At 36.0% G+C, this 18,187-nt stretch overlaps 1 protein-coding gene across 11 annotated transcripts in view; it reads left to right on the plus strand.

Annotated features, from left to right (window-relative positions):
* Positions 1-18,187, plus strand: part of EXOC6 (exocyst complex component 6) — a 316,918-nt gene that overhangs the window by 278,341 nt on the left and 20,390 nt on the right. For all 11 annotated transcript variants that reach the window (XM_053207218.1, XM_015061898.3, XM_053207222.1 and 8 more), the window contains one exon: positions 829-902. In XM_053207218.1, coding sequence (XP_053063193.1) covers positions 829-902 — 74 coding nt within the window. The remainder of the gene's footprint in view (positions 1-828; positions 903-18,187) is intronic.

Genomic DNA, 18,187 nt, shown 5'->3' on the forward strand with positions numbered 1-18,187 from the left:
AGGAAAACTCGGATATTAATGAGGAGAGAGAATGCTTGCTGGCATTCTTTTATCAGAGAAGCTTTCATGTAAAGTGAGAAGGTCTTTTTTGTGAGATAAAAGTCTTTTGTCTTCAAAATAACTAATACTGGAATTGTCTTTTCAATGTAACTAAACAAGCTATGTTACTAGTATTAAAAATTTTCAAGTAAAAAAATTGTTGAAAACATTTTTGAAGTATTTTTCAGTTTTAGAGTATTTTTTAGTTTTTAAAGAGATGAGATTCCTTCTATGGAAAAAAATTATTAGACATGAACAGACATTCCTGCATCATCGTCATTTTGCTACTTAGAACACTTTACCTATTGTCTGCATATAAAGCTGACTTTTTATGTGTCTGCCCATTATTGCTTTTAGCTAGAGGTAGGATTTTTATAAGCATGTTCTGTAACAAAGGAGAATTTTTGAAATATGTTGACAGCCATGGAATTGGTATAGTTTCAAAATGCTTCTATAATCATTCACCTAAGGCTAAATAGAGTCAGAAAAATTTTCTTGATTGAAGTATATTACTACTCTTGAACTTTTTCTGGGATAACCATTCTAAATTTATTGTAATTAAGGATTACAGTGATTAAATGGTAGATTAGAAGTTTAAAATTATTAAAATATTTGTGGTAATGGGTGTGGAGAGCATTCTTAGTAGTGGAAATTGAAGGCCATAAATAGTCTTCATTTGAAATGATTATGTGTAAATATTATAATACATTTGTAATGAGTAGAAATTAATTTAGTGGCTAAATCCTTGTATATTTCACAATCTTGTTTTTATTCTTTTTTTTTAAATAGTGTTTGCCAGCTCTGAGCCCGTGCCAGGATTCCAGGGGGATACCCTGCAGCTAGCATTCATTGACCTCAGACAAGTAAGATGTAATAATGTAGTTCTCACTTATTGCCATCAACTGTTGCCTTTTTTTTTTTCTAATGCTACAGGAATGCTTGCTCTTTTGCCTTGAAACAACCTTTCTTTGAAAAATTGCTTCTTTGATGACTATGAGTTTGGCCCTTCTCTCTGAACTTCTATTTCTATTTGGTGTCTCAACCTCATGGAACATTCTCATTGGTGAATATCTAACTTGGTCATTACCTTCTAAGCACATGACTAAATAACTTTATACTTTGGTGTAATGACACTTGAAATTTGAGTTTTGTTTTTTTTTTTTTTTAATGTTTATATATTTATTTTGAGAGAGGGAAAGTGCATGTGTGTGAAGCAGGGAAGATGTAGAGGGAGGGGGAGAAAGAGAATCCCAAGCAGGCTCCACACTCAGCATGATCTTGATCACAGCCTGAGCTGCTGTCAAGAGTCAGATGCTCAACTGACTGAGCCACCCAGGCACCCCTGAAGTTTGAGTTATTTCTTAATGATTTCATGGTCCTATATGAAAATTGGTGATATAATTAGTGTCAGGACCCAAGTCAAATGTAAATTATTACAATGTAGAAAGGAGCCCCTTGCTTAATATTTTGCCAGTGATAAAGAATGCTTTTTTTTAAATGTTTATTTATTTTGAGAAAGAGAGAGCACGCACACGTGTGCATGCACAAACAGAGAGAGAGGGAAAGAGAGAATCCCAAGCAGGCTCCAAGCTGTCAGTGCAGAACCAGACGTGGGGCTCGATCTCCTGAACCCATGAGATCATGACCTGAGCCGAAATCAAGAGTCAGATGCTTAACTGACTGAACCACCCAGGTGCCCCAAGAATGTTTTTTTCAGTAAATTATCTGTATGCCTCCAGAAAAAAGGATAAAACTACTTTTAAAAAGGTAATTATACATTAACATAATTCTTTTCTGGTCATGTAACTCTTGAGTAAGAAATATGATAATTTTTCAAAGTTTATTTAGAGAGAGAGAGCAGGGGTGGGGCAGAGAGGGAGGGAGAGAGAATCCCAAGCAGGCTGTGCACCATCAGCATGGAGCCCAATGTGGGGCTCAAACTCCCAAACTGTGAGATCGTGACCTGAACCAAAATCAAGAGTCAGATGCTTAAACCACCGAGCCACCCAGGTGCCCCAATATAATATCTCCTAATCATTTTTAGTCTCTTCTAATCATTTTACTACTCTTTGACATTTCTACACTTGTCATTTTATTTAGTTCCTATTACCCTTTATCCATCTCTCCCATATTTTTTCTTATTATTTCTTTCTTCCTTTTTCCCCCCTCCTCCTTTTTTTTTTTTCTTAATCTTAAGCTTAAGGAGTTTAATAGAGCTGAGAGGCACAGGAGTATGGAGGGGGGGTGGATCCAAGGTAGAGGGCTCAGGGATACAAAATTGACAACAGGAGTGACTGCTGCCCTTGACAAGAAGAACCAAATGGAGATGGAATTAAAACAAAGCCACTGTGGAGGTACCTAGCTGGCTTAGCTGGTAGAGCATGTGGTTATTGATCCAGGGGTTGTGAGTTCAAGCTCCACACTGGGTGTAGCGATTACTTAAAAATAAAATCTTAAAAAACAACAACAACACTGTGATTATTAGTTTATTAATGGTCCCAGCCCCTTTGGGGATGGAGATGACTGAAGATGGGGCCCCACCATTGATATAAATAGACTCTACCAACAGTGATGTTTAGAGCAGGACCAATTTAAGCAGTTAAGGAATTGTGATTTCAGTAAATGTTTAAGAATAGAGGTGTTTTTGCTTTAATTCCAAACCAGTGTTCTATAAACATGTATTACTATGTACTGATTATTTGGAGAGAGGTGATGTGGTTGAAATAGACACAAAAATAATATAAGAGAGAGTTTAGTTCTTGTGGAGCTTAAAACTCTTTTAGAGAAACAAAACACCCACAAACTGCTTAGGAATACTTACAGGACAGTGAGTCATGTGGATATAAATGGTGTATCTTCAAGATAGGTTTTGAAGGAAACTGAAAAAATTATTCCTGTCTCCCAATTTTATCTGTAAAGCACTGAACATATATGTTAATATTTATTTCTGTCTGCAGTCAATGCTCGTGTGTTATGCCACACCAGGAACAATGTTATGGATGACCTAGATCTGTAAATGATTAGCCTTACTAAGTTGGAGAAGATAGTACAAAATGAAGAAGGTAGGATCTGAACTTTTATTCTAGTTTACTAGAAGGTATTCTTTCTGTTGAAGGTAGGTCTATTTCTTTTAGGAATTCTCTCTGTCGCAGTCTTACTGCCCTGAATAAGATGATCTAATACAAAAAATGGAATCCTTTAGCAAGCTGGAAATAGGCTTGGTTGTATGTTCATTTCTCAGTTAGGTTACAGCCACGTACTGGGGTTAAGTTTCCCTGTTACAAGGACATGAATATGTTCTCCAAGCTAACGAGTATGTAATTTGAGGATATCTCCCATTATATACGAATAATCTGTTTCCAGAAAATTTGAAATTTATTATGTGATACTTTCTCAGTTTTGTATGAATTTGTATGGTGTTAACTAGTTGGTAATCTCATTGAAGAGTTGTGAATAGGACCACATAGGTTTTGAAGCTGTGGGTAAAAATTCTGTTCTTTGATTTGTTCAGATAGGTGGTTGGCTCAGTGCAGATTAAAACTCTGATCCCAGGTACTTTCTTCCTTCAAAGACACCAAAGAAAGCCTTTTTACAACCCTATGTAAAGCATTCCCTCATGGAATTATTATTAAGGCATACTTAGAAATATTAATAAAAATCTCAAGTCTTTTGGGTTGAATTTACTTTTCATGTAGGTGCACTTACAGACATTAAGTCCTGGTTGACTCTTCCTCATTAGTGTAACTTTTTAAGAAACTTTTAAGTGAATAAAAAAAATATATCGGAAATATTTAGAATTCTGAAATCTATTATGACACATGTAAAGCTGTTAAAGATTTATATAGAAATAACTCTTTAATATAAAACACAGTTTTGGTGTGCCTGGGTGGCTCCGTCAGTTAAGCGTCCGACTCTTGATTTCAGCTCAGGTCATGATCTCACGGTTCGTGAGTTCTGCACTCTGCACTGACAGTGCGGAGCCTGCTTGGGATTCCCTCTCTCCCTTTCTCTCTGCCCCTCCACTTATTCTCTCTCTCTCTCTCTCTCTCTCTCTTCCTCTCTCTCTCTCTCAATGAATAAATATTTTAAAAAAACACTAAAAAACCACAGTTTTAAAGTATGATATTTAGAGGCACCTGGGTGGCTCTGTCAGTTAAGCATCTGACTCTTGATTTCAGCTCAGGTCATGATCCCCTGGCTTGTGGGATCGAGCCTCACTTCTGACTCTGCGCTGGCAGCGTGGAGCCTGCTTGGGGTTCTCTCCCTCTCTGCCCCTTCCCCCCCCTCAAAATAAATAAACTTTAAAAAAGTATGATACTTAGTATGCAGTGGAAGTTACTAGTGGATAAATTTTAATGAGCTCATTTTTAATGTATTATCCTAGTTTTTAAAAGGAGGCTAAAATAATTTTCCATGATTATTAATGTTAAAAATTAATCATGCTTTATTTTTGTACTTTTGTATCCTGAAACAAGATGCTATTAATTTTTGTCTTTAGCTGCCAGACCACTGAGACATACTTGAATTTTACGGTATTAGAAGCTTGGATTTAATAACTTGACAAAGATAGTTATCTTTCATATACATTTGTTTTTCAAATTAATCTGTAAACAGTTAAGTGGTGAAATGCCAAGTATAGGAATTGACTGAAAACAAAATTAGTCTTTGATGTTTCATATGAGGTGATAGAAGTTTTTGTATCCGATGTCAGTGTTATTTAAATAAAGATGTCTTAAAGTTTCAATAATGTTTTAATGTTCCTGACTTCATAAAGACATTTCATGGAATATTATTTTAATACCTTTTATATGAAGTACTATATTACCAAACATAAAGAGGGTGCTAACACTTTTATTTACATTTCAGTTGGGTTTCTGCACCTTTCCTTCTTTTTTTCTAGTCTGTGATCCATTTCTGTCTTAATAGGGTGGCTGACAGTTCTTTTCAAGTATACTTAGAAAGGCAAAAGAGCCCTTTTCATAGTACTTATAAGGGGTCATGCTTCTGTTTTTTAGTTTGAATTTGATACTGCTTCATGAATTGCTGGGTATGAAAGATTAGGAAGTAGGTCCAGTGGTCAAATTTTACCTGCCCACCCGGACTTTGCCCTGAGGTCAAACTCCTGATATTTGCTGTTCTGAATAGAGGAGTTGATGACAAGTATGAGCTGATACAAGAGGAAAGTTAGAACCATATCAAAGCTGAAGGCAGGAGAACTGGGACTCAATGAGAGACTGTAGCTAAAAGATGGATCATCAGAATTGCCCTCTTTTAAAGAAAAGGAAATAGCTGACCTTGAGTGAAAAGACTTTATCATCCTGCCAATCACATGCTTGCTAATGGAAGCCAGTTATCTCAACAACATCTTAAGGTCTTCTGCCCCATAGACGATGCAGAGGACTAGTGGTACTGGGACTGCATTAGATGAAGGTACTGTCTCAGTCAATTTTAGATGTGCTGTTTTAATGTAATATGTATGTGTAAACTTTTTTTGTAAGTAAATCCTATCATCCTCCTACCCCCAGTTCTGAAATTAATTCACTGAACGAAGAACTTTGGAAACTTACACGTGTCTATTTTCTATAAAGACCGTCTATTTTGTTAAATAATCTTTCAAATGGATTTCAAATGAATTGTAAAATTTTTTGACAATGTATGAAAGCCTTAAAGAATTCCAGCTTTTTTTATTATAATACTCTCTATATGGTATACAGAATTCAGTGATCATTTTTTATAACTAATTTTTTTAAGTAATCCAACATGTGGCTTGAGCTCACAACCCCAAGATCAAGAGTTGTGTACTTCTCCAACTGAGCCAGCCAGGTACCCCTATAACTCATTCTTAATACACAGAAATATTTCACTAAATATCATTAGAAAAGGAAGTATCCCATGTAAGTGAATTTTTCAGGTAACTAAAGATTAGTTTTTAATCACCGAAACTTTTAAAATGTAGCCGATTTTGTGGGAAACTTCAAAATCTAAATCTCATCTTTATAGCTTCTTACTGAACATAACTCTCACAGTAGACTGAGCATCCATGGCTTACTAATCCTAATACTAAAGCCTCTTTACCTGATCCTGTTTCACTTTGTGATAAATTGCTGCATTCAACAAATGTCTTGATAAACTTTTAGACAATATTAAGAAGTTTAGGTAGGTTGGATGATAATGCAATTAGGTGGATTTGAAGCTAATAAAACGATCTCTTGGGGCACCTGGCTGGCTCAGTCAGTAGAGCATGTGACTTGTGATCTCAGGGTTATGAGTTCAAGCCCCACATTGGGGATAGGGCCTACTTAAAAAAATAATAATAAATAAATAAAAATAAAACGGTCTTTTGCCTAAAGAAATTGGCTTTGGATCATTACTACCCTTGAGCAGTATTTATTTCTCAAAGTGTCTTTCCAGGGAACACTGATTTCTCAAGATGAGAAAAAATTTCTTCAAAGGCATTTCCAGGTCAGCTAAGTTTTGGAAACATTTTATACTCTAATTCCCTCTCAAACACTTACCATGTGCGTTAGAATTGTAAGGACTGAGAAATTCCGTGGTAACCTGGCATTTCCCAAACTCATCACAGAACGTCTCCCTTACTCAGTTTTGGTTGTATTACATGAAACATACTTTGGGAAATGCTTCTTTAAGCACCCTCTAGATGTCTATCTTTGATGGTTTGGAATCAATATATTTTTAAAATAATTACCCAGATAATAAATACATAGAAGAAATACGAATTATATGTATAGATGACACAAAGCTCCGAGTTACCTAAGATGATAGAAGACAGAATCAAAGTGTTCTTAGTAGGCTTGAGTGATAAGTGAAAGCGAACAAAGTTAAATTTAGCAAGGAAAATATTAAATACTGTTTTTTACTTTTTTTTTTTTTTTTAGAGTAATCTCTACACCCAGCATGGGGCTCAAATACATGATTCTGAGATCAAGAGTCGCTTGCTCTTCTGGGGCTCCTGGGTGGCTCAGTCGGTTAAGTGTCCGACTCTTGATTTGGACTCAGGTCATGATTTCATGGCTGGTGAGTTCAAGCCCTGTGTTGGGCTCTGCACTGATAGCGCAGAGCCTGCTTGGGATTCTCTCTCTTTCTTTCTCTCTGCCCCTCTCCCACTCGTGCTCGCTTGCTCTCTCTCTCTCAAAATAAATAAATATTAAAAAAAAACATTTACATGCTCTATTGACTGAGCCAACCAGGTGCCCCCTGTATTTAATATTTTTAAATTAAATTTTTAAAAATAAAAGATGTAGAAAATCTGACTTATAATATGAAAAAGGTCTGGTAGTTTTAGTTAATCTCAAATGAACCAACAGCGTGCTAGGAATTCTTAGACTGCATTAGTTAAGTGTCATATTTGGGTTAGACTACCATGCTTTGGGGCTGTTAAGACGGTGCCTTGAGTTTTGCATAGTGATTTAGACACACATTGCAGAGATATAGAGAAAATTCCAGCTCTAGTGAGGGACCAGATACCTTGTCATAGGAAGAGCCTTTTAAAAGTCTGGGAATATGTAGTCGAAAGCCTTAAAGGAAAAATCAAATATGTATTTCCTGTTAGCCTGGGTATGAGTCAGGAATTACCATTGTTTTCTTCCTGTTACAGTTCTGTGCCATAAGTGACCTTATAATATTCCTTTCCCCATCTAGGATTATATCTGGTCTTCAAGTATTTGATTTTAGGCAAACTAGGGGAAAAAGGAGTAATCATTCCTCTGAAGAATCTGAATTACACAAAATATATTTGCATCTCATAACACTTTTCAAATAGATGCTTTATTGAAGTATAACATACATTCAGGCAATTCTTGAGTGTACTGTTGCTGATTTTCACAAATTGAAATAATCTCAGTAACGTCCAGATCAAGAAAGAAAACTTGAGCAGTAAGTGCCTCAAGAGACCCTTCCCCTTACTGTTCTTCTTTCAGCCATTACCGTTCTCCCTCTCAAAGAGTAACCCCCTCATGTCCTCTGACACCACAGATCAATTCAGCCTGATTTTGAACTTCGTACACATGAAATCATGTAGTATTAATTTTTTAGAAGGTTCTGCCTTCTTTTGCTCAATATGTTCGTGAAATTTATCCATGTCGTTACATGTAGTTATGGTTCCTTCATTCCCTTTGCTGTGCAGTCTGTCATCATACAAAACATACCATAATTTATACATTCTACTATTGATAGATTGCAGTTTTATTGTTACAGATTGTACTAACATGAACATTTGTTTGCATGTTTTTGGGTAAACATACAGGCAAATTTCTATTAAGGTGTTTACCTGGGAGTGGAATTGCTATGTCAAGGGATATGCATATGATCAGTTACAATAGATACTGTGAAGCAGTTTTCCTAAACAAGAGTACTAGTTTATACTTCAGCCAGCAGCGTAGAAGAATTCTTACTGCTCTACATCCTTGTCGTCATTTGGTATTATCTGCCTCTTCCTTTATAGCCATTCCAGTGGGTATACAGTAGTTTTACATTGTGGTTTTAATCTGCATTTTTTAAATTTGACTTATAAAATTGAATCCCTTTTCATATATTATTGTTCATTTGGGTTTTTTAAGTTTATTTTCATTTATTTTGAGAGAGAGAGCAAGTAGGGGAGGGACAGAGAGAGGGGGAGACAGAATTACAGGCAGGCTCTGTGCCACCAGCGCAGAGCCTGATGCGGGGCTCGAACTCACAAACCATGAGATCATGACCTGAGCTGAAATCAAGAGCCACCCAGGCACCCCTATTACTGTTCATCTGAATATCCTCTTTTGTAAATAACCTGTGCAGGGATTTTTTTTTTTTTTTGGCCTTTTTTTTTTCTATTGGATTGTCCATTTCTTACTTATTTGTAGAAGTTCTTTGTCTATTCTGAATATGAGTCCTCTGTCAAATATATGTATTGCAAATGTCTTCTCCTGCTCTGTGATTTGTCTGTTTACTCTTATTGGTGCCTTTTGATGAAAAGAAGTTCATACTTTTAATGAAGTCCATTTTCCCCTTTATGGTTAGTGCTTATTAATGTCCTGTTTAGGAAGTCTTGCCTGTCCCTGAAATTATAAAGATATGTTTCTATTTTTTCTTCCAAAAGTTTTATTGTTTTACCATTCACATTTAGGTTTATAGTCCATCTGGAATTGATTTTTGAGCATGGTATGGAGTGGAGGCTCAAGATTCATTTTGTTCCATATGGCTATCCAATTGACCCAGCACCAATTTTTGAAAAGAACTGAATCTCCTAGCATTTTAATGTAAAGTAATTGTAAAATACAAGACTGTGAGATATAAATGATATGTGCTTCTAATGTACAAGTAAAATGGTTTCTGTTGCCTTCCAGTTAACTATATGCTTATATTTCATGGTTCATGCCATTCCTCATGAGCAAATTAGTTGTAGGTTTGAGGTTTTTTAATACCAGCCTAACTATAGTCTTACCACATCAAAGGTATTTTTAAAACAAAACAATTCTAGAGTAAGTATTCATAACAGTGCAGGCAATGTAAAAGAAAAAGCTGAATTATAAGCCCACAAGGACAAGAATCATGCCTTTTTTGTTCACTGCTGCACATCCATTGCCTAAACGCTATTCTTGGCACATAGTGAACAATCAGTACATGTTGAATAAGTGAATGCACATTTTTTAGCTATACTCAAAAGCATTTTGGGGGGTACAGAAACACCTTTATTAGGAATTGAGATAGTCTATGTAAGTTGATATTCTATATAAACATATACTTGAAAAGCAGTAAATTTTATTTTTCTATTTCAGTTGTTTTTTGAGGAGAGTATTTGTAAAAATACATGATACATTTCTGTGCTTTGTCAAGTAAAACTGTAACAGACATTTCTTGATTTATCTCAGTCATCATTATGGATACTCAAATAGTAATATAAGTTATTTCTAAGAAATGTTGTCATCACTCCAAAACCAATTGCTTATTCTTTTATGGATAAAGAAATATTTTGGCCAGGAGAATTATAGAAATTTAGACAAAGGTAATATACACCTTAATTAAGTGATCAGCAATGACTGAATATAAAGCAGAATTAAATAAAGGAGCATTTATTAAACTAGTATTGTTTGGAACAATGAGTCAAGAAGAAAATAGATTAAGGTCAAATAAATTTTGGAAATCCGACATATTTTGTCCCTCTCTGTGAATTCATAATTTCATTAGCACATTAAAGGCTTTGAGAAGTCTTAGAGTAAAGGTGTTTCCCCTTTTACCCCCAAACTTGTTTGAGTACTGAATACTTTTCACAAATGAAAATCTCTTAACTGTCTTGCAAAGCAGTGTTCTACAGCACACAGTTTAACACTGAATTATGTGGACCACCATTGCATTCCTTTATAGATTCCTAGAACTGTCTGTCTCATTAAGAGAGCTGTGATAGCAAATAGATGAGTCTTTCAATAGATAGATGAAATTTAAATATTAAAATGCAAATGATACAAAAATGATGAAAAATAGATTTTCAAGAGTAATTTGCTGTACTTCCCTTTAAAACAAAACAAAACAAAAAAAAAAACATTTGGAGGATTTTATGAAGGGTGATAATTACCAGAGGATTAACGCTGCTTAGCTGCAGTAAACCAGTCAGTCAGTCATACAGAATAACTTGTTTTTAAGAAGCATGAAACGGTAACACAAGATTGCTCCTGAAGAATGAAAAGATTTAAGTGGGAAATTAAAATACCAGCTCATGTGGAGTTCAAATCCTAACAGTTGTCAGATTCCTTAGTGAATCATCAGGGCTATTGTTACTGAGCCACAGTATGCACGCAGGAAAATAAAGGATATATTTGCTACTTTTCTTCCTTTTAATACACTGTATGCGAGATGGGAACATTTTGAAGGAGAGATTATTTGATAAAATGATCAAGGTAAGTTCTGTATTTTCTGTTTGTTGTAAAGAGTGTCCCTTAGTGTTGAAAAGGAAATATAATTGAAGTGACTTTTTTTCAGATTAATTGAACCTTTCCTTAAGACAGAAAATCTAATACTTGCCAAAATAAGCGCCTTAAAGCCAAAACTGCCACCAAAAAAAAAAAAAAAAAAAAAAAACAAGAAAAATGAGTATTACTATTTAGTGGTACTAAAAATATGATGAACAAAGTTCTAAGTCCTTTAGAACTTGTAGAAATTTCTTGCCCAGATGATTTACTTTACACACTAACTTAGCTGTAAGCATCCACAGCTACAAAGCAAGAAGGGGTCAGAGACAAAAGCTACTTTGTTCAGTCGAACTTTTTAACTTGACCCCCAAGTCCTCCCTCGCAGGCAAAGGAGGAGTTTTACACCTAAATATATTCTTACCTTCTGTTGCTTCTTTGATCCGACATAATTTAAAGAATACATTTTCAAAAGTCACTTTGTGACCCTAAGCATGCATCTTTTTATTAAAGGTACCCACAGAAGTTTCTCTTCCTTCAGAAGAGTTCGTGGACCATTCTGAATATTAAATCAATTCTTTTTAGTTGAGTTTTCTTTTTTTAGGTAGGCTCCACACCCATCGTGGGGCTTAAACTCACTGCCCCAAGATCAGGAGTTGGATGCTGTACCCACTGAGCCAGTCAGGCGCCTCAGTTTAGGTGGGTTTTTTTGGTTTTTGTTTTTTTTTTTTTAACTTTATCAGTTCCTGGAACTTGACTTTTTCTATTCATATCCTGATCCAGTATGATCTCATTTAGTTGGAACAACAGTGTAGTCTCTGCCGTTTTAAAGAGGCAACCATAAACTTCTCCCTTTACAAATCTGTTTTCTTACTGTATATGTCATCAACACATAGGCCATTTTCTTCCCTGATGAATTGCAGAGCTGGGCTTCCCAGTACAGTGTGTGTTGCATGAGGAGACTAGGCAGCCATTCACCAGGGCTGTTCTTCATTTTCTACCACTTTGTAGAGAAATCTGTTAGGAGTGATTTGCAACTTTGCATTCATTTTCTTTACACTCAGCCTTCAACTTCATTGACAGGAATTGGTGAAATGTAGATTGCATTGCATAAAGGCCCTTACATACCTGTGGATCAGGGATTCTAACCTGGGGACCATGGATTGATTTTAGGAGGTTCATGCAAAATTTTGTTTGTATGGGGGCACCTGGGTGGCTCAGTCGGTTGAGCATCCGACTTCAGCTCAGGTCATGATCTCACAGTCTGTGAGTTTGAGCCCCACGTCGGGCTCTGTGCTGACAGCTCAGATTCTGTGAGATCCTGCTTCAGATTCTGTGTCTCCCTTTCTCTCTGCCCCTCCCTTGCTCATGCTCTCTCTCTCAAAAATAAATAAAAACATTTAAAAAATTTTTTGTTTGTATGTACATTTTTCTGAGAAGAGGGTCCAGTGTTTTCAGCACATTGTCAAAGGCATTGTATAGGACTTAACAACAGTTATTCAGCCACCACTGCTCTAGGGAAGCCAAAAGCTGTCCAGACTAAGCCAGATCACCAAGAGCTATTCTATTTTCAGATACTTCTTCATTCACTGAGCAAATTATGTGAGCACCTCCTCTGGGCACTGCTATATAAATGCTGGGGATGCAAGCGGTGAACAAGATAGGCAAGATCCTTACTGTCACAATCTCATTTTGTTGGAGGAAGATCCACAACAGTGATGATTGCTAAATAGTTTCAGATAGAATTTTAAATAGATTTCGATCCTGTGAGAACAGAACCGGTTAGTGTTAAAATCACTGGAGGTAAGGTGGACCACTTTGTATTGGGTTCTCAGGGAACACCTTTAAGGAGGTGGTATTTTAGTAGATCTGTGAATGCCGTTGAGAGATAGGAGGAAATAGCTTTCCTAGCAGAAGGAAGAAAGAGCAGATGCGAAGTCCTAAAGTGCTGCCTAGAGAGAGAAAGGATGATAGTATGGCTATAAATTAGCATGGGGAAGAAGTACGCATGCAGTTGGGAAGGTTATCAGAGCCCGGTCGTATAGGGCCTTGAGGGCCTTGTGAGGTAGTTTGGGATGTTGAGTATGATGGGAAACCATTCAAGGGTTTTAAACAAATTAGTATCATACTCTGATTTACATTTTTAAAAGATTGTTCTGGCTGCTCTGAGGAGAGTAGATTGGAAATGGACAACATGAGAATCAAGAGCAGATGATCATTTTGGTAGTCTAGGCTACAGATGCTAGATTGCTGTTAACTAATTACTAATGGTGTGGTTCACTATATTTCACAGTGCCTTCTTCATGTAGACTCAGAAGTAGCTGTCTTCATTATTGGAATTAGTTGCATTTATCCTGAGTAACTAGTATTCTAGTAACCAAAATATTGTGAGTTACCTAAATATATTTCCTTTATTGTTAAAAATAGCTTCACTGCTTTATAGCTAGCTGCATAGGATAGCATCACATACATTTTGTGTACCAACATCTTCTATTCTACCTTCACTTTCTTTCGGCCCTGAGTTTTCTCGATTATTAAGTTGTGTTTATCTTGAAGTATTTTTATAAGTTGCCCCTTAAAGCCCCTTTGGAAGAAGACAGCATGTAAATAAACATTTGTTAATGGAATGCTAAAACTGTCTGCGTTATATGTACGGATTTTCACTTATTTCTTCATTTACTCATTCATTTATTCAGCAAATGTTTATTAAGTGCCTCCTATAGCCAGCCACTGAGGAAATAGAATTGAACAGTAGACAATAAAATAAGGACTAGACCATTTGAGAGATGAGTTAGTTGGTATCAGTGAAGATAAAGTTGAAGATTAGTAGGTTCAGAAAGGTATCTTGGCTAAAGGATAGAGGTTAAGGAGTGAAAAAAGAAATCTGCTGAAGTATCCAGATGGTGTGTTGATGAGGACACTCTTGTAGGAAATCAGGAAATAGGATGGAGTCCTACTTCTCTTAATAACTATTATATGACCTTAGGAAACTGTTTCCTGAACTGTTTCAACTATATAGCTTAATGGTTTAATGAAGTGTGTGGGGAAAAATATTGTACACTTTACTTCTGAGAGGGATGTTTTCCATGGCGTGCTTAATCTTCATTGCTAAAATTAATGAATTATGTGAAGCTTGTATTACGCAGATGCCATTAATTGATTGAGTTGGCAGTTACCATCTCTGTACTTCCCACACTTCATCAGGGTGATGGTGAGGCTGGTGTACCAGATCTGCATCATGGTGAACCATGAGGAGCGTAGTTCCTTGTAACAGTATTGCCTGATAAGGGAAGTACCCTGGGCACCCCCCTCCTTGTTCTAATTATTTCCTCACTTCCACCCTTTTATACATAGTCTAATAACCCCTCTCTACCATACCCCCAAATGGTTATAAAGTTTAGGAAAGAAGTTCAGATATACTTTACCATAGAAAGATAGACAAAGCCTGATAAATACATAGGCTTGTGTTTGATTTAAAATGTACAACTTTGGAGTCTACCTAAAGGGACATGAACAAGACTTGGAGGTTATGAAAGAATTGTTTGGCCATAATTCTTATTGTGGAGACTGGGCGTCTGCCAAGACTTTACTTTGAAATTTCTGTCTTCTGTTTCTAATCTTAAGGCATCATAACATACAATTCTTTTGCCACTAGTCCAGTTTGTTCTTTTATGATGAGGAAGGAGGCACTTTTAAATAACAATTATTTCCACTATAATTAAACAAATCTTCTTTTGTTTGCATTATATTTGTTACTATATTGTATACACACTCTGCTTGCTTAAACATGTCCCTGTGACTACTTCACAGGAACTTTGTTCAGAAGTTTTAAAGTCTTTGACTTCTTAAAGTATTAATGGGATTTGCCAAAGTTGTAGTATCCGAATGCTTGACTAGGTAGAGTAGCAGGACAACAAGCTTGTTCACACAGCTCCTCCAGCAAGCGTTTTTTTTCCTTAGACAATCCTAAATTCATTTGAAGTGCCAAAGAATTAAAGGAAGATGTCTTTGGGTTTACTCTTGAATATAACAAGACCAGACATCTCACAAAATTTACCTTAAGGTCCAGATATTAGAAAAGTATGCTGCCCTTTGCAAAAGCTTAGATTATGAAGGATTAGTCTGAACCTAAATGACTTTTGCCTTTTTGTCCCTTTTTGTTCCAGTGTCCTAATTCTGGAGGTTTACAGTTTATTGCTTAACTACATATGTGATTTATGCTCATACCTTCAGTTATTGATATAACTTTTGACTACATAGATTGTTGTGGTTGTTTTGAGGATAAAGGTTGGAGCTGTTTTGTAGTTTGGAAAATTACCCTCTAAAATAATTTTTTGAAAACCAGAAAAACAAATAAGCAGACCAACACCATAATATTTACAAAAATAATATAATGCTCATTGGTTTTCTTTTGATTTTTATTTTTGAGTAATTATAGACTCACAGAAAGTTACAAATATAGTTCCATAAGGTCCCATGTACACTTTACCCAGCTTCCCCCATGGTGACATTTTTTTCTAAGTTTATTTATTCATTCTGAGAAAGAGAGAGTGAGCATGCATGCACACGCGAGTGGGGGAGGAGCAGAAAGAGAGAGACTCCCAAACAGTCTCCGTTTGCACTGTCAGCACAGAGCCTGGTGTGGGGCTCAATCTCACAAACCGAGAGATCATGACCTGAGCCAATATCGAGTCAGATGCTTATTCAGCTGAGCCACCCAGGTGCCCTTCCATTCAGAATTATTTTTAAGAGACGTACTTAATTTAGCAATAGGATTATAAAGAAAAGTATCAGATTTACAAGAAAAAATTATACATATAAGTGTGTATTTGGGAAAATATGGAATATTTCTTATAAATATTACATGTTGTGATTAATTTTGAGGTGCATTTTTCAGTGTGTTACACAAGGAGTAAATCTTTGTCTCCATAGATGGAGAATTATAAGTTCGTGTATAATGTAAAGAGAGGCAATCCCAATTTAATCATCAGTACTCTTGATATTTTTTTTTTTCACTGAAAGTGATAGGTTAAAATTTTTAGAATTGTCTATCAGCAGTAAAGAAAGGATAGTGATAGCTGGTCTTTTATAAATATTATGCATCCATTAAGTATTAGATATAAACTCCATATTGGCACTGTGCAACAGGGAACGTTATTCTCTCAACATTAATTCACATTTTTGCCAAACTCCTTATTATTCATTTATGAGAACTATTTTTCCTTGCAAATGCCTGGGTGGCTCAGTTGATTTCAGCTGAGGTCGTGATCTCTCAGTTCATGAGATTGAACTTGCTTGGGATCTTCTCTCTCCCTCTCTCTCTCTGCCCCTCCCCTCCCCTCCTCATTCTCTCTCTCTCTCCCCCCCCCCCTCTCTCTCTCTCTCAAACTAAATAAACTTAAAAAGAAGAAATTTATTTTTCCCTGATAATTGTTTTATTTATTGAATGGAAAAATTTTTTTTCTATTATAGATTTCTGCAAGTTGGAAGGATAGTTAATGAGAAGTTTAAATATTTAAATGCTTTGTCAGAAAAAACAGCAATATTGCACTGTTTAACATACTAATGAGTATTAAAACTAGAACCACCATATTCACTATTATGATCTTTTCACTGTATGAAACAAAATTCTCTAGACTGCCTTTGTACTATTTGCCATATCCAGCGTGAATCTTACAACAGTGTTCTAAAAAACTTTACCATGCATTCTTTTTGAAAGCTGATTGGTTATACATACAAATAAAAGAAAATCTTGTGTAAATTAAACCATCCTAATCTGGTTGTTTTAAGCACTTAATTTATAAATTGAGGAAATTAGATCCTAATCCTACTTTACATATAAATTTGAACAAGACATTTAATCTCTCTGAAGCTCAGTTTCCCTTTTATAAAGTATAGAAAAGCCTGTACTTCACTGGATGAGATGTTCAAGTGAAAAGCTGTACACAGATACAAGTAATGGTCTGAAATGGAGATAAAGAAAAATTAACAGTAGGTGATAGTGAACTTTGTATAAGACTCTTATCAGTCTCTCAGGCCCCCTTGTAGGTAATCTGTGTGTGACAGAGCCCCAGACTCAAACAATTTGTTTTTTGACTTTTTAAAAGTTTATTTATTTATTTTGAGAGAGAGAGTGTGTGCAAGCAGGGGGGAGGGGCAGAGAGACAGGGAGAGAGAGGATCCCAAACAAAGCTCCACATTGACAGCACAGAGTGCAATGTGGGGCTCAGTCTCACAAACCGAGAGATCATGACCTGAGCTGAAATCAAGAGTCAGACACTTAACTGACTGAGCCACCCAATCGCCCCATCAAACAATATTTTAAAAAAAATTTTTTTAATCAAACAATATTTATGCAGAGCTTTTCCAGTGGTTTAAATTAAAAGCTTTTTGTGTGTGTGTGCATTAATCTCTCTGCTTTTTCTTTTGTTGCAGAAAAGACACAGTCATTAAACTTCAGCTTCTCAAAGTTTTCTATGAAATATAATTTAGTTCAGTGCAACAAGCTTTTGTTGAGTACCCTAAGAGAGAAGGAAGAGCTATTACCTTTGCCCTTGAAGAACTCATAACTTGCTTGGAAAGTGAAAGCAAACATACCCAAAAAACTAGGTGTATGTACATACTTCAGGCTTAGGAGTGAGACGTTAGGGGCCCGCAGAGCCACCCATCCTCACATTTAGATGGCTGAGAGAACTCAACACTGCCGATACTTAGGTAGCACTCCGAAGGGGTGCATTCCACCTCTGATATCCATAAAACCATATATTAAAAGAAATTTGGTGGGGTTTTTGGGTCAATAGTGACCTCTTAAGAGTCAAGTGGATATATAGTCATGATGAAAAGTTTTATTAATATATATTGAAAGAATGAAATTGCTGAAGGGATTATTTGATTTGAGAATTAATATTTTATAGTATTTTTCTTGAACTTCCTTCTTAGGTGTATATTACAGTGCTTAGTACTTAATAGTAAGTGACAGTTTAGTCCCTGGAGTGTTTTACATTTTTAGTTCTCTCTTTCTTTGACTCTTATGTTTTCTTAAATGTCAGATCATCTTCCAGTTACCTTCAGTCTGTGATTCAGTGATTTTCATGGTCATGAAATCCTAAGGTTTGAGAATTGGAAGGCACGTAAGAAAATCTAACCAAACCTCCTACAGGTTCTCCCCTTAACCAGGCAGGGCTCTTGCTGCTGTTCCTGGTGTCTTGAGAACCTCTACATTCAAATAGAGGCTTCTTTGCCCTTTTGAA

The sequence above is a fragment of the Acinonyx jubatus genome, chromosome D2 (genome assembly GCF_027475565.1).
Source record: "Acinonyx jubatus isolate Ajub_Pintada_27869175 chromosome D2, VMU_Ajub_asm_v1.0, whole genome shotgun sequence".
Taxonomy (NCBI): domain Eukaryota; kingdom Metazoa; phylum Chordata; class Mammalia; order Carnivora; family Felidae; genus Acinonyx; species Acinonyx jubatus.